The 21,038-nt window shown below is 38.2% G+C and overlaps 1 protein-coding gene across 3 annotated transcripts in view; it reads left to right on the top strand.

Annotated features, from left to right (window-relative positions):
• si:ch211-278a6.1 (SRC kinase signaling inhibitor 1) overlaps nucleotides 1-20,708 on the top strand; it is a 111,947-nt gene extending 91,239 nt beyond the window's left edge. Inside the window, exons 15-25 of one of the 3 annotated variants that reach the window (XM_044099409.1) lie at nucleotides 619-794; nucleotides 1,673-1,803; nucleotides 2,110-2,257; nucleotides 3,443-3,749; nucleotides 5,012-5,273; nucleotides 5,401-5,540; nucleotides 5,676-5,828; nucleotides 6,270-6,392; nucleotides 7,413-8,243; nucleotides 10,997-11,131; nucleotides 16,510-20,708. In XM_044099409.1, the coding sequence (XP_043955344.1) occupies nucleotides 619-794; nucleotides 1,673-1,803; nucleotides 2,110-2,257; nucleotides 3,443-3,749; nucleotides 5,012-5,273; nucleotides 5,401-5,540; nucleotides 5,676-5,828; nucleotides 6,270-6,392; nucleotides 7,413-8,243; nucleotides 10,997-11,131; nucleotides 16,510-16,515 (2,412 nt within the window). In that variant the 3' untranslated portion in view covers nucleotides 16,516-20,708. The remainder of the gene's footprint in view (nucleotides 1-618; nucleotides 795-1,672; nucleotides 1,804-2,109; nucleotides 2,258-3,442; nucleotides 3,750-5,011; nucleotides 5,274-5,400; nucleotides 5,541-5,675; nucleotides 5,829-6,269; nucleotides 6,393-7,412; nucleotides 8,244-10,996; nucleotides 11,132-16,509) is intronic. The other 2 variants (XM_044099410.1, XM_044099411.1) reach the window with 2 other exon arrangements.
• The last annotated feature ends 330 nt before the right edge of the window (nucleotides 20,709-21,038 follow it).

The following is a 21,038-nucleotide window of genomic DNA, read 5'->3' as shown; positions in this document are numbered from 1 at the left end:
CAGTTCATGCTCAAGTGATTCTGCCCTGGGCATTCTTTGTTTTTCTCAGAAGTTCTGAAGTTAGTGTTAGGAAAAATATTTTGTGCAAATTAAAATTTAAGCAAAACAAGTGTGGAAGTCTCAAAATTCTAAAGTTTGTAAATTATTTTTTTCTCACCTCTCTGATTATATTCTCTACAGCTGCATAATTGATATCTTTAATAATGTCTTGTGTTTTAAGATCAGCAACATAAATAATGACATAATCTGTTAATAATTCCAACATCTTTAACTTGGTCAACCTTTGTTATGCTACAACAACAAACTTTGATGGAGGGAGGAGGGGTCTGTGGAGTTATGGACCACCACAGAAATAACTAAGTGAATGAAAAACAAATTTGTTTTTTTATTTAAAATTTTAAATTTAAAACTTTTATTAATCTCCCGGATTCTGACACTCCTACATAGTGCATCTGAATACCTTGTAAATAAACAGGGTCTACTGGTGTAAAATGTATTCTAAGTAAAAAATTAATGCAAGGGCTGTGAATACTTCTACATGGCACAGTCCAATACAAGGTTTGTGAGCATTCTTGTCTTCCCATTATGTTGATTTTAAATGTTTTTTTTTGTGTGTAGATGGAGAACCAAGATTCAGTGCGAACTCTGCTGAAACGGACAGAGGCTGAGCTGAACGTTCGCGTAGCAGATGCCCTGCGGAAGCAGGAAGATCCTTTGCAGAGACAACGCCTCCTTGTGGAGGAGGAAAGACTCAAGTACCTCAATGAAGAAGAACTCATCATCCAGCAGCTCCAGTCAGTCACATAATATTATTAAAACCATAAAGTAAAACAACCTACTGTCTAAATCTAAAAATTTTCTATCAATATTTTGTTCTGTAATGGAAAGTTTTATTTGAATGTCTATGTGGCAACAAGATGTGATTTTGTCCTCTATTCTATTTGAAATATAGCAAAAGTTATACATTCCACATTGAGTTGGTACATCAGACATGAGAAATGTTCAGCTTTTGCAGCTTAATGAATTATAGAATGACTCAGTGATATGAATAAATTTAACTGTAATTAAACCTGACAATGGACAAGATGCTTATTAAGATCTGAAATACATAGCTGTCCAGTAACTAATTAGAGTGACTGCAAAGATGAGAGTGAGAGCTACCTTGAGATTTAATCATCAGATATTGTAAGTTGCTTCGCTCTTATATGTGGAATTTCTAAGCCCCTAAATTACTACACATTTCTGAATAATTGGTTGGACTCTTAGAGATCTTTGCTAATCAGTATTTGTTTTTCTTCCACACCAAATGTAGCCACCTGCTTTTATTCATTACCTACTCTGCTTTTAATAAAAGAATGCTATTTGGCCTTGCAGTTAACATAACAGCAGTATAATTTCATATTTGCATAAAGTCTGTGCTCTTGAAGATATGATAGGTACATAATTGGACTTTTTTTTCCAGTCATAGTTTATGCAAATAGCTTTTCAGATACCACTGCATACTCCTTCAGTTCAGCTGTCCATAACTAGTTGATCAACAAGCTGTTTATTGGCAGCAGATTAATCGACACTTTATTAACATATTTCTGTTGCGATCAAGTTTTAATTTGAATAAAACTTGATCATAAACAAAAAATCCCTGATGCTCAATCTTCTGTTTGTTCTGTCTCAGTGACCTGGAGAAATCAGTGGAGGAGATCCAGAAGGAGTCGTCTGTCAACCACAAGCTGGTGACAGTGCAGGAGCTGGAGGAGAAAGCTACAGTTCTGAGAAAGCTGGGAGAAACACTTACAGAGTTGAAAAGTGAGTCATGTTGGCACATCCCTCACACTGTGCACTGCACAACACAGAAAACAGTCGTTACTTCTTAGTAGTCAGTTTATTTCCCACTAATTACTCACCGAGGCGCTGATTATCTTTTAGTCACCCGCAGCCAGTCTGCAATGTTTAATCACTCTCGCATTGCTCATTGTATGAATGAACTTGCTGACCATTTGCAGTAGCTAAAAAAAAGAACATTTAATTAACATGAAAAGCTTTCAGTATCCTTGGGAGGTGTTTTGTAAAAGCATTCCTGTTTTGTGTCGCTCCTCTGCTTTTCTTCTACAGATCAATTCCCGAGCCTGCAGAGCAAGATGCGGGTGGTGCTGCGGGTGGAGGTAGAAGCTGTGAAATTCCTCAAAGAAGAACCGCACAGACTAGATGCCCTGTTAAAACGCTGCAAGACTATAACTGACACCCTCGCCACAATGCGCAAGTATGAAACTGCTCTGAAGGTGGAAAGCAGCACATTTGGCAGCTTTAGGCTCAGACTGAAGTGTCGAGCAAGCCGATATAGTGATGTAAAGAAGTGTTTCCCTCTTGCACATTTCTGTGGTAGGATTGGTTAAGCCAGCTTAGTAAAGGTTCACCACTGTCTCATTCTTTCTCCATTTGTGGATAATAGCTCTCACTGTGGTTTGTTGGTGTCCCAAAGGCTTATAATGGGTTTGTAACCCTTTTCAGACTGATAGATGTTGATGACTATGTTTCTCATCTCTTCTTGGATTTCCTTAGATTAGAACATAATGTGTTGCTTCTTGAGGTCTTTTAGCTTTCTTCTATAAGTAATCTGACTATGGAAACAAAACCAAATAAATATGGTTAATGACAAGGATGAGTTAACTAGAGGGCAGTTATATTTACACATAGGGCAAGGTTGGATTGGATAGTTTATTTTTCTTCTTATTTTACATTTTACCCCTAGGATTCATCCTCAGAATGTATAATTTTACCATAAGATAAAGAATGATTTACTGAAAACTGTAATGCACTGGCTAAATACCTTCAAGACCTGGATGCACTCAATTTTCCTCCATGTACAGTGAACAAAATTAAAGCAGAAGTCTTTTTGTTTGGGACTACGGGCTCTGTAGACCTTGATAGTGCACTTACCCGTCTAATATCTTTCAATCAATCCATTGTTAAACAGTTTGGAGTAAATTTTGACATCGCCCTTAAATTTGATACAGACTATATTAAAAAAATTCTCTTTGATTTGAAATATTTAAGCATGTCAAATAGCATGCCAGAAGACTCCAAACTTTTAAGGGAAAGAAGCATTGAGTAATGCTTTCTTCATGGCACTAAATGCAGATTTAATGTATTTTATTAGGTTTCATTGAAAATAATTTGTTATGAAAAAATAACACACTGAACTTTTAAGGGAAAGAAGCATTCAGTAATCATAAATTCCAGCTGAAAGTACTTTCAAAGCTATTTTTATTCTCATAAATATGCGTTGTGATTTTTATGTAGAGTGAAGATTTCCTTATCAGGTTTAGTCCTGAAGAGCTTCTTAATAATTTTAATTATTCTCAGAAAATAATCTTGTCACACTCAAGTTTAAAGGGAACATTTCACAGACTTGATTAAAGATTTTCTTTCTTCCTTCTCTTGCCAGGCAAGCAAATGAAGGGGTTTGGAAAAAGCAGGACAACTTTTCTAGCTCCTCATCAAAGCACAATGATGACTTGCAAAAATTTTCTAGTTTTGACATTCCTACCAGTCCACCACTAACTATCAATGACATCGGAGGAGGTAACAGCTTGTCTAACTGGAGCCCTCACTCAAGCCTCAGCCGTGGTCTCGGAAACCCGTCCGGTCCTCATAAGGATAATCATCCTCCTATTCCTCACAAAGGCAAAGCCCTAGAGGAGTTGGAACGGCGGGCTGCCGCTGACAAAGCTTTATCAATGGAAGTCCGACTGGTAGGGCAATTTCTTTATTAAATTTTTCCTTATTTCTCTAAAACTTATTTCACCCCCAAAACAGTTGGTGAAAGTTGTTCCAGCAGTGTCTGCTTATCTATGTATCCTTTATATACCTGTGTTACTTGGTCTTTAGAGAATTTAAAAAATGAGCAGCTATGGGGAGTTTGTTTACAGCTCAAGAATATGTGCGCTGACACTGGTATCCACATGGGATCTTGTCAGTACTCTGGCAGTAAAAAACGTTTTTACTAAATAGCTGAAACAAATAATCCACACTCTCTAATGAATAAATAAATACCTACACCGGATACCTCCACGAATTAAGGCTCCCAGAAGGATAAAACTCACACACACCTCAAAATTGCACATATATCAGTTGATAAGGGAAAGAGCAAAAGCTTAAGGCTTCAATGCTAATGCAAAATGCATTTGACATGCTGTTAAAGAGAAGCACTGGTGTCAGGGAGGATAAGTAGGAAAAAGCACAAGCAGTGGCCCATAGGCCTCAGTATGTTATTTTTGTTGTGTTAAGTGCAGCTCATCTTACTGTGACTTGGGGAGGATCATCTCATGGTGATCAGTGGAAAAACATAAACCTTTTGGAATTTGATTCTTTTTGACTGCCCCTGCCAGGATATGCACTGTGCCAATTTAAAATTATTGCACAACATGGCACACTGAGGGCTGCACAAAAACATCCTCATGTGCTGCTGATGGGTTAATAAAAATACTGATAGTTGTATATGTGTGCAAAAATACAGTCATCAATTATAAGATTACTTTATTCACTGTAATGCCAATAAATATTTCTCCACTGATTAATTTGAATGGTATAAATAATTCTTTACATGATTTTTGTTTTATCAAATGAGTTTAAAAAAAACATTACTTTTTAAAGTGGATTTCTATTTTACCTATTTTGAGAGAGAACTTTCTCACTTCCTATGAAAATATACTTTTTGGCTGAGCAAGAAAAGTGTCAAATCATTAAAAGTTGCTGCATGCAGTGTGCAGATGTGATACCCATGTCCATTATGACTAGACAGCCAAGGAAGCTCAAGCTAAAAACCAATTTGTTCAGTACTGAAATTTCAGTATCTATAGATTTGCTTTCACGCTGAAATTCAATTTTTCCAATTTGCGGGAATCCCGTAACATTTGACTGGTCTTGGAGATTTTGATAGCCATCTGGCAGTCTTAATCTGATGTGAAACAGGCCTGAGACAATACTATCCTGGTTGCCATCATTCACTTTACAGGCGGCAGAGCGGGACTGGGAGGAGAAGCGGGCCAGTCTTACACAGTACAGTGCTCAGGACATCAACCGCCTGCTGGAGGAGACCCAGGCTGAGCTGATGAAGGCTATTCCAGACCTGGACTTTGCTGCCAAGCAGATCAAGCCCTCTTCCAACACACCATCAGTCCAGAACCCTCAGAGTGCAGCGTCAACAACAGAGCACCGCAGTAGCAAGCCACAAAACAAGCTTTCAGCAAAAGAGGGGGGTTCCAGGCGTGGCTCTGGTAAGGTTATGACTTTCAAAAGTATGAATTACAATATTTACTGCAACCAGTTTTGTTAATTTATAAGCTTCACTATCATGTTTTTTTTTCACTTTTCATTTTTCACTTTTTGTTTTCACTTTTCCAGATGAGCTGACAGTACCACGATATCGCACAGAAAAACCGTCCAAGTCTCCTCCTCCTCCTCCACCTAGACGTAGTTTTCCCTCATCTCCAGGAGTGACATCTCGTAGTGGAGAGCCATTAATTCCTGGAAAAAGCATAAAGGTACAAGAGAAAGAAACCATCAAATCAATACAGTCTTATGACAACTAATTTGTTCATTTGCTGAATATTTTCTATTCATTGGGACTTTGCACTTTGCTGTTTTATATCATGTTTTAATCATTTTTGTTTAATTAGAAATCAGAATCTGAAGAGAATGACACTCAAAAGCCTCACATAAAACTGAGGAGGACCATGTCAGAAAACCCTCGCCCTGCATCGACTCCCCCAACGCTTGCCTCTGGAGAGAAGGAACAAGGAGAGGAAGAAAAGATTGCTGCCGAACTTGAGGTAAATGAAATATGGATTGTACCTCAATTTGATTATACTTTAATCGTAATAATGTTGCTCAATCAATGGCCAAACTGCACTTTATAACGCTGAACGTGACATCCACAAAGTGCCAAGGGGTTGCAAGAGTACACACACACTCTAAGGGCATTTGCAGATACGCTCATCATCATTACCACATGTTCAAGCAGCAGGTACCATATGTCCCTCCTGCCCCTGGCACCGAGAAAGCCCAAAGATCGCATAATGCTCAGTCGCACACATCATCACCCAGGACTCACAGATAGACAGATGGACCCCGAGAGCTGTGTGTTCTGTGTTTAAGATGGGCTGCCTGGAAACTTGATGCAACGAAGACTTAATAATACTTTATTTGGATTTGTTAGTGGTTGTTGTTTTTGTTACCATGATGTTCTTTTAACCTCCATTTTGCCTCCCCAGCTGTTTGAGAGAGCCCCAGTTAGGCTCACTCGCCCTACTTCACTTTTCCTCCCCGTTAGTACACACATCAGGAAAAACACTTCACCCTCCAGGCTAGATGTGTCTCCTCTTGAGGCCTTTGAGGTAACACTCTGGCTGGCCATGAGCAGTCTGGATTGTTCCCTTATGTCTCTTTTACTTCTTAACTACCTTCACTGAAACTACTGCTCAGTTCTTGACCTCATGCACTTTTAACCTTCTTGGTTTAAGCCTCATGGCCACATAACAGCTACTGATTTATTTTTGACATTCATATGCTGACAAGAAAACCCGAAGAGATTTTGCATAAGCTTGATGCTCATTAGAGGGTTAAACTGATAATTATTACGTGCGACTGTGCACTAATTGTATCTACCAGACTGTGTCATAATTTATTGCAAGATACCGCGAATAAATGTGTGACAAAACATTATTATTCCATACTCAAGTCTAAAGTGAATGAGTTGCGATGAAAACAAGAACATAATTGTTACCTAAAACTTGCAAAAACTTTTGGTCAAATCAGATTAAATACCTGGAAAACCTTTAAGCAATGATCCAAATTTTGGTCAATTTTTAAGTTCAGTGTTTCTCAGATCCACTGTGTTCTCTAAAACACAGAATTTCCTGATTGATGGACAAATAAATAATTAATATTCTGATTAATTTTGTTTTGAGATTTATGAGTCATCATAATTGGCTCTATTTAGCTCTTTGTGTGTTCAGGTTGTGAAATTTTATACCAATAAAGCGGGTCGTACCATGTATTGACAAAAGTGGTTCCAATAAGATTGGCACCAGCAATCGTATTGAAAACAGTCACTTCATATTGAGAAATCCAGAGGAATGCAGACATATTTTTCCTTATGGGAGCATCAACTTGCTACATTTAGTATTATTGGATTGAGAGCAAACGAATCTGTCTTGTTTCCCACCTTTTTCCCTTGCATGTGTGATTTTTATAATTAGGTCCCAAACCTACTTGTGCTTGTATGCTAATTATCCATAAATGCATACATATGTATAGTTTTTGTCATATCTTTCAAGTTTCTTTTACATTTATTGCAGAGGTTTAATTAGTTCATGTGTTTCTATTCATATATTAAGTTCTGTCTTTATTTATAGGGAAGGAACTTATCTCCAGTCCCCCACATCGTGTTGACAGAATGTTTGCCAGACTCAATTACTGCTGCAGAAAATTCTGTCAGAGATTTAGCAAATTACCCTGTACAAGACAATCCAGCACACAATTTGTGCAATCAACATATGGTCCACAAGAATGTGTTTTCAAGGGAAATACCTTCAGAAGGAAGGAAATGTGTTCTCAAACAAGACCAAGAAATCTCCCTGCTTCTGACAGACATGGAGATGAGATGGGTGTCTCCTCACGAAGTTCAAGAACTGAAGAGTATAGACCTTAAAACTCTAACTATTTCAGCGCAGAATAAAGACATTTCTGAAGCACAGCTGAATGAACGGCCTATTCTTATAATTTTCAGGGAGGGAAATACACTGAAAGACACATACAGACTGCTGTATTCCCTTCTAGAGTCATCCAATCCAATTCCTAAACCAAGATTACGATCCTTCCAACTCACCCAGCAACAATCCCTAATGGAGGCTCTAAGAAGAGGGATTGAAACAGGGGACGACGTGCTAACGTTTCAGCATGCTGATGACGTTAGAATACAGCAAAGTAATTGTGATTCTAAAAGTAGCTCATCAAGTCAGAGGAGGATGACACAGGAGGTCCGACTTAGCACCTACCAGAGGATGGACAGTTTGGAGGAGACAATTAGAGAGCTGGAGAACACCTTAATAGAGATCGGTAGCCATCCTACGAGAGAGACACTCTACACTGAGTCAGCCACCAGAAGTATTCCAGCACAGCGCACTGGGAGTCTGATGTCAGAGACCAGGAGGCCACCAGTTCCACCCAAACCAGCATCATTTCAGGTTCATTGTTTGTTGCTGCTGCTGTGTACGTTTGTCACTCTGAAGCAGCATGCTCTGTTTTCCTTCTTCTCAGCAGAAGAAGGAAAACAGGAACTTCTCTTTCAAGCCTCTGATGTCTGCTCCCTGACTCATTCAGCATGTAATTTTATTTAAGATCAAAAATATGTATAGAGGACAGACAACAGACTCCCTGTCTTCTTCTCTGTTCTGTACTTCAAACTGGAGCTGCTCTCCTGCTGAGCCGTGCAACAGTAATTATTTCCCTTCCAATCTACTCTGACACTTGCTCATTTCTCTTCTCCTGTTAAATATATGCATAGATAATGCCTTAACTTTATTATTTCTATTTTTTGCTTATGAGCCTTGCCTTGAAGTCAACTTCCTTTCCCTCCAGCAAAGCAGTTAACAATACCATCATTTGAATTTTTAACCAACCTTCAGGGCATATTTTACATTTTCCTAAATCGTGCATTAAAGGGTATTGCCACTTGCATGTGCAATGAGATTTTTTGTACTGTTTTCACAAGGCAATGAAATACATTTGGGCTGCCTCTTTTACATAAGATTATTGAAGATAAAATTGTTTTGAGGGGTGATTATGCAGAAAAACCCAAGTCTGTTTCCTATTCCATAGCCTAATATTGCTTATGACCATGTAATGAACTTCTTGTCCTCGGATGTAATGAGCCGCCTCTTTTCATCTCACCTCCAGCTGACCACAAAGCGACAAAAGCTTAGCAATTATCAAAAGGCTTAGAGCATTCCTAGTACAGCTGTCTTCGTGCCGAGATGACTTGACAGTTTGCGTAGTATTGACTCTTGCCTGGAAAGCATCCTCCCACTGAAATACTTGACAGTCGCTGTCATAGCGAGTTTCAGCCCTCTGATGTGGAGCCATGGAGCGTTCCTACGGGAATGGCTGAGGATTACAGAGTCTTCACACATTATTTCATCACTCCAGCTTCAATCATGTTGATCATTCCAACAGAACCCTTCTCCCTATCCTGGTCCAACATGTGTTGCTAACTAAATTCAGAGAAGAAGTCTCCCTTCTTACTCAATTATGGTTCACATTTACAAAAAGAAATAGAAGTTGAACTTAACCCAAAAGACAACCAATTTACTGAGTGTTAATAATTTGGTCTAGTCCATACATAGCTGAATATCTGGGAAAACAAATACATTATTTGCTTTGCTTTTAATCCACACAAAAACTCAACTTTATATCACTGAAAATTATTATTTATAAAAACTGTGACCAAAGTGGAGATTTGAGAAAACTCTGTATTTGTATTTGTTGAGAAATGGAGTTTCAGGGTCCCGCGCATTAGTCGCATTAGTCAGCGACCAATAATGCACCAATATATTCACACACTTTACACTGATTCCCAATTGACATTTTCTTGTATCTTATTAACTGTATATTCTAATATATTATTTAAAAGTGCTTTAACCTAAATATCTGTCCACATATTCTGGCGCCATGTTTAATTTGCAACAGGACGTTATGGTTGCTTTGAAGGTTTCTGATTGGTTGCTTTGCGCTACACTGCCCTTCTTGCAATTGGCTTGTTTAAAATAACATACAGGGGTCTATTTGTGTAGGTTCATGTGGATGAAAACTTTTCTAAAAATGATTGAGTGCATTTTTTTTTAAATGATGATAATTGTTTTTATAAATACCTGGCTGTGTGTGGACAAGGCCTAAGATTTGTAAGGTAAAAAAAACAATTAACACAGCGAAGTTGAAGGAAAATTATACAGGATTGTCAACATTTTTACAAATAATTATCTGAAAGGTCTGTCAGGCATTTGTATTCAGCTCACCTTTAAAGCTGATGAGCTTCAATAAAATCCATTAATCCATTACGATTTGAGGTCACAACTGAGTTGTGAAGGACACACAGGTCTGCTAGGAAACATTAGTGAAAAGACACGATTATGAATGCCAAAGAACTCAATAGACAGGTCAGCGAAAAAACTGTGGAGAAGTTTGGACTACAGCAGGGGAGGAAGATTACTAACTTCTGTTAGACGTGACTAAACTAAACATTGTCACTTAAATTCAAAATAGTGTGAGTGAAAACAAACACTGTGCATCACTTTGGACATACAGTACTGGAGTAAAACACAGTGATGGCAGCAACATAATGTGGAGCTGCTTCAACTAGGAATGTCATGGTGGTCAGAGTTGATGGGAAGATGGATGGAGCTGTACTTTGGACATCCGCAGTGTACAAGTTTGTAGTTGTGAACTGACAATGAGAAAGTTCAAGGTATTTGCAAGGTACTATAGTCTTTTATCTTGTGTCTTTGTGTGCAGAAGAGGCACAGCTGGATGGAAATGTGTATTTGTTTTTGTGTTTGTTAGAGGCAGTGAATTGAGTAGCTCAGCGGGGAAGATCATTAAGCACAGAGCTTTGCAGATCTTGCTGTGAAGCTAGATCATGTAGTGTCACTTTCAATGCTGCTTTTCTATATTCTGTTCTGTGCCATTCTCTCTTGATAGAGGGTATTTTTCAGTGAAGTGCATTTTCTCAACTCTATACCCACTATCTTCTCAAATCGTTAAAGAAAAAATCCTACTTGTCTCAGGAGACTGGTTTGCTTGATGTAGTCAAATTCTTTTTAAGTAAATTCTTGTCAATGGTAGGAACAGAAGGTATTGTAGAGAGGAAGTGAAATGTATAACCAGGTGTTCCATATTTAATCGACTTTCTGTTCTGCTTTTCTCTCTCTTGTTTTTGTCTCAGGGTGGGAATAATACCAGCATTGGGAAAATTCATTCCTCAGCTGCCTCAAAGCTGAAGCACCTGCAGCAAAATAGCACAGAGAAGACTAAAAGTGGCAAGAAAGAGGACTTACAGAAGATGCAGAGCCTGCAACAGGTATTATCTGACTATTAGTTCTGATTTTGATGAATCATGTTGAATCCACGATCTAATGGATTCATCATCTTAGTATTGCCCACAGACATTTTATTAATTTATTTTTATAGAAGATTAGTAAAATAAACCCTTCTTAAAGGCAAATTTAATGCTATGTGATTTCTATATGTCTTAAGTAAGCCTTGAAAGTTGTTTAAGTACTAAGATTGTGGGCATCTATTTCTGGAACCCATTGTTTTCTTTTTTTTTTCATTTACCACTCAAGAATAAATCGTTTCCATGACCATTACATCATCTCCACACAAGTGTTGCATGTCCTCGGCATGCTTCACCCCTCAGCAAGAGAATATGACTTCATATGACTGGTTTCAGCAGGGAGTGCATAAATTTAAAACCATTTTTTGGAGAATACACATAAGTTGTTTGATACCATAGACTGATGCATCAGACAGGATGCTGGACAAAGGATTGGGAGCAAAATGATTAAACTTTTAGCTTGTTGTCTTTTAGATCGTAGACCATCAAATAATTGGGGTGGGTACATAATTATTATGAAGTCTCTCTTTGTATGGATTTATATTTTAATTAATGGAAACAGACTGTTAAGACTATATTTTGGGGATTACATTTCTTAGCTATTCTCTGAGTTGAACAGCTAGAATTATTTTAATTGTAGGATTTTCTAAAAGAGAGGTGAATTTATGGTTTTATCAATTATGTCAAGTCATCCAGGTACTGAAGTGACAAAGGACCCCAGATCATCACCACCACCACCCTGTTTCAATGTAGTTATGATGTTCTTTTCATGAAATCCTCCATTAATGTTACACTAGATGCAGCTGACACATCATGCACTCTGAGAGTAATTTTGGTAAGCCAACTTTTCCTGCAAAGGTTCATCACTCAGTGTTTTTTTTCTTGGATTACTGGAGTTTTAAAGCCTTAGAAATGTCCTTGTGACTCTTCTCAGACTGATAAATGTTATAGACTTTGTCTTCCATCTGCTCTTAATTTGTTTTCAATCAGTTTGTGTTCCTTTTTGATATTCTGTAGGGAATGAACAGGTTGAGTATTTTTATTCTAAAGGCCAGGCAGTAATTAAGCCTAAATGTGGCTGGTGAAATCAAATAAATGAATTGTCATTAACAACAAATAATTTTATGATTTAATAAGAGAAGCAATTATATTACACAGAAGGCCAGTTTGGTTTGAAAAGTGTTTTTCTACTAATAGAAACTTTTTGAATTCTGGATTTTAAATTTCTTAAGAACACTTTTTGGTCTGATTTTAAAGTAGTGTTTGATCTAAAAATATTTGTGGCCAAAAACGACCTTTCCATTGTTCCGTAGTAAATCTTCTAGTAAAACATAACTTAGCACTTAATGGAGAAGCCTGGAGAAGTTCTGCTTCTTTGTTAGACTGTCTGTAGATCCTCATTTGATGCTTCGGTTGTAGGTTTTTGTAATTGTAATGCTAAAAGGCCCTTCCAAAACCTAGACTTGACATTTTTTGGTGCATGAACAAACTTACAAACATATCAGTTGGTTCAAATTATTATTTTCCCAAAGCACCATTAATGGACTGCTTTTAAGAGGTGAAAAAACATGAGTGCACGTTTATTTTCTTTATACCCTTTTAAAGCTATTTTAGAATAATGTTCTTATACTTTTGCTCAATAGTTGGCCATACAAGGTTTTTTTCTCTTTTTTTATATTTCAACTTGTTAGCATTTAAAGAGGTGATGTAAAGTAAAGACCTGGACATAAGGATGCTAGATGGCCTCCAGAGGCTAGGAAATTAAACCGTTGAAGCATGTCGGTCGAGCAAAGCTGGGAGAAGATTCTTGCCAGTGCATGGGGGCAAGAAAAGCTTAATGTTGATGTAATTTGAAAAATAACAGAAGCAGTGAAGTGCACCTAAACCTTCATAACCCAGAGCGCTTTCAGACTCAAAAGTAAGTTTTGTAGATTGCAGAGAAATTAATGTGTTTGGCAGAGAGAGAGATTTGGGAGATGGAGAAGTAATGAGGCTTTGGTCTCCTCAAACTGAGAAGATTGGGAAGAATCTTTGCAGTGCTGAGTAATAACCGTCACTCGAGTCACTGGCAATCACAGATGATTTAATATGAAGAGGGCATCTCTCTTTCCGTCATTAAATCTTTTACATTTCTCCCCCTTTATGTCTCTTCTCCCCCTTTTTCGGCTTCCTGTACTCTGCAATTTATACAAGCGTCCCATTTTTTTCCTTTTCCATCACCCTCTGTCGGTTTTGTTCATTCCCTGAGATTTGAAGACTGAGTAGATGCCTACTCTTGTCAACTGAAAGGGAAATTAATCCTATTATTTCAGAATGACACTGACACTGCACAGTCTCTTTTGTGCATAAACTGTTCAAAACAGCTATTGTGAAAGACTCTGGATGTGTGAAAGCAGTGTCCTTAGAGGGGCTTCGGACCCTCAAAGCTAATTGTCAGAGGACAAAAACCGATGCCAAAGCAGTTTACATACCAGTTTAATACAATTTTATGGTTAATAAAAAAATGAGACAATTGATTTAAACTTAGAGAAGGAAAAAAAGAGGCAACAATGGCAAAATTAATTTGTAGCTTTTTATTTTATAGGTGGAGAACAGTAGGCATTGTGAAGGTAAAGTAAGGATCGTTGAGCAAAAGGTATCAGAAATCTTTTTTTGGGAAAATAAAGCGTTGTATCCAGTGAACTGGCAGAGTTTTAGGGATCTAGATAGGAACTCCCTTATCCTTCTTCAAACCTGAATGATTTTTATTCTCCACATATCTGTCAACCCAATTTCAAAGATAAATCTGTCAGTCAAATATATTTTGGAGGATGGACAAGTTGATTGTCATCAATTCATAAAATAATACACTAGCTTGCAATCTTCCAACCAGTTTTCTGTAACAGTTTTATTGAACTTTTCTTAAATTTGTTTTTCCAAATTGACAAGAGCAACATTCTCTTTCCGCATCTTATTAATACAACTAAAAGCCAAAATACATTAAAAATTCTTTTAACAACCAAAAATCATTTGAGGGATAAACTTCTGCATCCTCTGCCTGAACATTTGCATTTTGAATATGGGTTTATAGTTCAAACTATGCATCAGTTCCAATTAGGACAGCATGTTCCTGTACCACTTGCTAGTTTTATCTGCCAGATTGAACTAAGCAACTTCTTCATTGATTTCCAGCATTGATGTATAAAAAGCTCTCCACTAACCTCATCTTTTGCTGCATAAATTGACAATAAAACATTTGGAAATAATCTAACATTTGTTTTGACAACATTCAGAAGTATAGAAAAATTCTAGATGAAGAACAATTGACAAAAGTAGCAATATCACACTTATTGGACTTTTTTGTTTCATATTGTACCTTGTATAATTTCCTGAGTGCCTTGGAATATATTTATGACAAGACACAAAGAGGAATTTCAGAATTCCTCTGAAATTGGATGCAAGTTTGTTTTTCTGCCTTCAAGCCCAATGAGGAGGATGGTGAGAGGAGTAAAAACATATCTAGGGCTTCTTGTTAGTGATTTGTTGTTTGGGGAAGCATGCCAGTATAAAAGCTTTTTCTCCTATCATCACAAATGTTTGAGGTTTGCTAAATGTTACTGGAAATTTTAAGTGAACCATGTGCTATTGCCAGATTGAGCTGTAATATTTTGTTACAAACACCCCATGTGTGTTTGGTATAAAACCCAGGATGAATATTTATTGAAGCCCCTTTTGCCCTGTATTAAGCAGGTTGGAGGATCTGGGTTGATGTTGGCCTTTTTCTCATTTAAAAACTCTAAACTTTATTAAAGTACAAGGCATCATAACTATTTGCAAAAACAAAACATTTAAAAAAAAACTTTAAAAAAACTTGGAGGTCTCAGAAAATTGAAAATGGGTGGTGGGTAGATCATTTGGTGATGATCCAAAAAATATAGCTGATTCAACATAGACCCAAATTCAACCTTCTGCAGTGGCCATCTCATGCTCATGACTTAAATCTTTTCAGAAGGCTTATAGGGCAAGCTGGAGAGGAAATTAGATCAGCCAGAGTCCAGTCAGGACTCTGACAGATCTAGGAAGATCTTTTATAAAGGACTAGTCTCCCTTTATGCTTTCTGACGTTTTATAAAAGTGCCAGTAGTTGTGGCACCACTGATTTTGTTAAAAACAAATTTCTCTTAATTTCTTTTCCCCAACTAAATAAACATGATTAAATTAACACAATGGATTTTCCAAAAATGTTCAGCATGTGATTATTCTGGTGGAATTTTAAATCTTCTCCATCTTCTCCAGGAGTATTGAGAAATGTGGAGGTACCAAATTTCTCTTCCCCTTGAACCCCCTGTCTGTGGGAGTAACACATTTCAAGCACGAGGACCAATCAAATCAATATGCCCAAGTGCTAGAGTTCAAAGCTCCTGTTTCTCCTCGTTTGCTTTGCCACAGATCAAGGAGGGCATGACAATGCCATAAGTTTCATGCCTCAAACCATCCAATTCTCCATTTGGCCTTACATAACTCCCGACAGTAAAACAGGCTAGCTGTAGGTGATGAGCACGAAGCGGGGCTAGTGGTGACATACCATCCCATTTGGCAGGAAGCTATGAGAGTGTGAAACAAGGAGGCAATTCTCCTTCACAGACCGGAATAGCAGTTTGAGTCAGGTATGAGAAGAATATCTCAAGCAGAGCAAATGCAACTCTCTCAGCTGGCTATATTTTCCACAACAAAGGTCTTTGATATGTTTTTCCCCATCCTTGCTCTTTTGAAAAAGTGACAAAATTTTCCTGGCTAAACTTTTTTTTGTACCCCATCCATTCGGTGTATTTTGTACAGCCTGTGCCTTGCACTTACAGCATGTAAAAGGTTTCTGTCACATGCATTTACATCAGCGCCCGAGACACAAAATCCATCTTTAAAAATGTATTTCCCACACGTTTCATTCTGTTGAAACAGTGCCATCTACTGGCCGAATCATTCATTATTTGAAATAAAATAAAGGTGTGGCTCTGCGTGTTCATCTGAGTGTGTTGCGTTTTCAAAGAATGAACATCATAGAAATAAGTGAAATAAAGGTAGTCAACAGTGTAATATGTGTTTTTTACACTGTTGCGCCTTATTAGTGGGATCAGTGGTTCTGTCATCATGTATAGATGGTAGCCTGTGTCTTGGCTTTCATCACACATGCTGATATCAACCTGAATAACAATCTCCTGTGTTTGTCTCCTGTTCTCACTCCCCCTCCTCTCCCGTCCACTACATGTTTTCTTCTGATACTTCATCAATCCCGCCCCCTTGTGTGACCCTGTGCTGCCCTTCACCTCCCGGCCTGCCCGTCTGCTGCAACCATTACCCTGCAGCAGTGAGCGACCTGTCCCCTCGTACAGCCTCTTCAGTCTCCTCCTCCTTTTCACGTGACTACAGAGATGCACACTTATCTGCCCACTTTACTTAACCAGCTCCTTTTACATCACAAGTATTCAGTCCAAGTTGTGCTTCTAGACGGGTGTGAGTGTGTGTTTGCGTGTGCACGCATGCTGGCGGGCACAGGTGTGTTTGAATGCCCTGGTGAAGGAAGTTTCTTCGGGGAACACTGCCCAGCCACAACCAATTTTAGGACTTTTTAAATTTTTCATAATTTCCCACTTCAACCCCCTGAAAACCTCATCTCTCTGCGCTCCTCCTCCGCCCTCTCCTGTCTTCTGTGTCCCTGCTCTACTCCAAGGCCTTGGGGATCAACCGCGCTGGAACCACTGAACCATACCTGTCTGGACTGAAAGCAAGCATGTTTTTAGGCCGAATGCCTACTCCTGCAGCAGCTTTTGCACCTGGTTTGAGAATGCCCCCCCATGAGGGGACTATGCCCTCCCTGACAGTCTCCTCCAGCCAAGCAAAGGCCCTCCTAGCAAGTCTGTCAGCCTCTGGCCTCTGCACCGAGGCCCTGCTCCTGTCCTCCGCTCTACGTCAACGCCGCCTTCTTCGGGACCAGAGAGCATCATCTTCTCTTCCCAGCAGCCTGTCCTCCACCCCTACATCCTCCTGTTCTCCCACAACCCCTACTCCATCCCTGTCTCCTTCCTCTCCCACACCTCTTGGTTCCTTTACCTTCTCCTCTGGGGTTGTCAAACCCACCAGACGGAGACTTGATAGCTCCCAACAACTCAGCAACAGCAAGGATGGTGACAACTCTTAGTAATGAGTAATAGTAGGAGGAGGACATGGAAGAATATAATTCTAAAATTATCTTGTCACTGAGCAAGAATAGATGCATTTTTTTACACATATTTCCTTTCAGGATTCTGTAGATGCATATTTTCTTCATTTTTTTTCTTACTAATGTTGAATACACCAGACTCTGGATGCTTCATGATCTCACTCCTTTTTCTTTTTTGGACAAGTTTCCTTCTCTTGTCTGGCTGCATGGTCTCCCACACAGTCCTTTTGCCAGATTCCCAAACAGAGTGCACACAAACAGGCCAGGCCTCGCTTTTCCACCAGCTGTCTGCTACAAGGTTGGTGTGGTTGGACGTGTTCTCATTTAGTGGGCTGTTCGTGGTATATTTCCCATAACTAGACTGTGTGTATGAAAATAGAGTCGCAATAATCACCAAGTGAGTCCAGTAGTTATATATGTTTAGGATAATGTTGCTCTTTCTTACCTGCATAACCTTGCAGAATAAATCTGCTGAGAAAATAAGAAAAAAGACAGATGTGATGAATGTGGTTTTGAACTGTTTGGTGCAAAAAGGGCATTCTTTTCTTTTCTTGCATCAACCAAGTTTTAGATTTTAAATCGGTGCTATATTTTCCCCTCTGTTAGTACTCACTGAGTTTACATAATTGTTCTCCCTCCTCTGCACATTCCTTTGGGTTTCTAATTTCTTGTTGCAGTAGAAATTTTGTACGTATCTCTGCAAATGAAACTCATGCATCTATCGTTGTTAACATTTCTAGCCTTTTTAATCTGTTGGGAACAAGAATATTGCAGCATTATTCACAAAAGCACACTGTAATGAGCAGCCATGAATCTTCACATTTCTGTTTGATATAAAGCATGGAAACAAAGTTACACTGAAAGAAGGGGAAATGCAAAGGAGGGTCTACATAACCAGTGTGGATTAACTGTGTGTGATGTAACTAGTTAATTGACAATCAGGATGTTTCCACTGTAGCATCTCACAGGTTGCCCATTCCAAAGACTCAAGCACGCACTTGTAAAGCAAAGCTGTACAGCACAGACACAGTGTGTGTAATAGTTTTATTTCATTTTGTTAATCTTATACAATAATATATTCTATGCTGCCCCTTGGATGAAATTGATCACAGTGATCAGAACTTTTCACCCATATAAATTAGTTTCCCATTGATATAGTTGCTTCAGGATTATCTGCTAAATAGCACCCAGATTTTATCATACATTAGTTTGTACTTTATCTTTGACTACGAAGAAGTGATAGCACTTCATTACTGTTTGAAATGTATTTTAAAAAATACTTTTAATCAGCACATGTTTAGAAATTATGTATTTCTTGGGGCTTGTGAGGAAGTCAGAGAAGATTATGAAAATGTAAAGAAAGCACAGTTTATTCTCAAAACACAAGATCCCTCTTTGTCAGCTTAGTAATCAAATATGTTAGGAGGCTTTAAAATGTTAATTTACTAAAACTGAGTGAAATAGGAACAATATAACTTTACAATTATTTTCTTTCATAAAATATGAATGCCAGAGTCTTTCAAACTAGCATTTAGTCGCAAAAACGGACTGGAGAACCTTCAGCGAAGAACATCGATCTAGTGTACATGTTGTTGTAAACTGGTGTGAAGGTATTATTGATGTTAAACAATATACAGATGCATCACAATAAGTAAAACTCATATAGGAACATTACAGAAAGTAAAATGTATCTGGCGATTATTTCTGTTAATTTTTTTAATTGTGGCTTATAGCAATAAAAATCCCAAAATTCTCAATTTTAGACAATAGGAATAAAACACAAGACAAAGAACAGAGTCAGTCAGAGTTAGTTTTAAGAGAACTTTGAAGCAAATCCCTTTTAAGTGTTTTATGGAAATTCACTTGGTGGAGTGGACTTCACTGGAGTCTTTAGTCAAGTTAATCCGGAACTGCAGACATGATCTTCTTCTTAGGAAAAAAATAACCTTGCTGTTGTTCGGCTGGCCAATGTCCCGCTTCACATGAAAGTCTGCTGGTATTGGTCCATTGTGTAGTTATCAAGGCAAAGGCAGCACAGCCATCGTCTGTATCACAGCATTGAAAGAGTGAATTGAATTTTGGGTTTATTATTAGTTGCAAACCATACTAAGATTAACAGAACTACCCACTTCAATACCCCGTTTTTAAATAAATCTTTATGAGTTTCACTTTTTAAACTGAATTACTGAAATTTATTTACATTTACACAATATTGTTATCACAGAGATGTGCCTGTATTAAAATGTTTTTGGATGTCTGCAAGTTGATGCTAAATTTTAGAATCATGCTTATGAAGGAAGACTTGGTGCTAAATTGGTTTGTTGCCATCAGACAGAAATTTTTGTTTAGTTGTTGCAGTAATAATAAATTATTATTGCCTTTTATCCTTACTAAGGCAGGTAAGACAGGTATTTCTCGAATAACCTGAATTAGTTGCAAAAATCTCTACTTACTTCAATATAGCTAATGTCTTTTTTTACTTTTAAAGCTCAAATCACGATGACAAAATTATTTGTAAATACAATAATTATGGTAATTTCCTTTTTTTTATCTCAAATTTTTTTGGGAACCAGGGTTTAAGTTTCACTTTAAGAACTGCATTAACTGTAATGAGCACAAATCTATAAATTGCACATTTCATCAGTCTAGATTTGACTTTCACTATTTTGGGTGGCTGGTGTTTTTCTGGCTGCTGTTTATTTACATCAAATCACAGTGGGGGAGTTTTTCTAACGTAGATCCATCATAATGAACAATCCATGGCCACAGAATCTCTGTGTTTGCCTGGAAGCTGCCTTGCTGTTTGTTGTCAAGGTTAAACGGACAGTTGCTGTTTTCCAGAATGGCTCAAAGAAACTGATCCACTTGGGCATCGAGATTAACACATGTGCAAAGGCGGCTCGTGTCAGAGAGTAGGCTGCGTGAGGAGCGAGGATTAGTTTGAGGACATGAGTTTGAAGGCTACTTTAATAAGGCCAGCTTTGACTCGCCCCGTCTCCATGGAGAGCGCTGGAGTGAAAGAATGAGTGTCAGTCGGAGACAGTATTCGGCTGCTTGTTCCCCCTTGCTCTCAGTTTGCGTTCTTTTTTGTGTGCGGTCTGTTGAAATAGTTTAGCTTCAGATTAAGATGGTATGATTTCTGATGGGGTTCAGTTCTAAGCAAGATGTGCAATATGTATTCCTCTTTGCCTTTGTCATTTATGCCTGTTTTTCTCTAAGGACCTGTAATATTTTTTCCTGGTGCCTGAATGACCTTGCAAGCAGCACTGACAGAATAACACTTTTACCCAAATAAGAGCTTCAGAAACCTGGCTTGGTTCCTGTTTTTATGTTTTGTTTTGTTTTGTTTTGTTTTAAAGGAAAAAAGAGAATTGCTTGAAAGCACAAATGTGCGAGGTCACAGCCTCATTCTTAGTGCATTCTGGATCTACAAGGAAGATTCAAGCTAAGTTAAAAACTGAATAGAATAAAGGAAATCCTTAAAGCAGTAACTTTCCTAGGTGAATTTGCTGCTTGCAGCAAGGAGGAAGTATGTGGTATTTTAGCCTAAGTGAAACCAGAGAACCATGTTAAAATGCCTCCTGGACTGTTTTTTTGTGCTCAAAACAAGTGTTAGTGAGCTGTGATTTCAACAAGCTTGGGGGCATGTTGAGCACACTCTGGAAATCAGAAAAA

Source organism: Gambusia affinis, linkage group LG19, assembly GCF_019740435.1.
Source record: "Gambusia affinis linkage group LG19, SWU_Gaff_1.0, whole genome shotgun sequence".
In the NCBI taxonomy this organism is placed as follows: domain Eukaryota; kingdom Metazoa; phylum Chordata; class Actinopteri; order Cyprinodontiformes; family Poeciliidae; genus Gambusia; species Gambusia affinis.
This window is presented reverse-complemented; position numbering and strand designations above follow the sequence as displayed.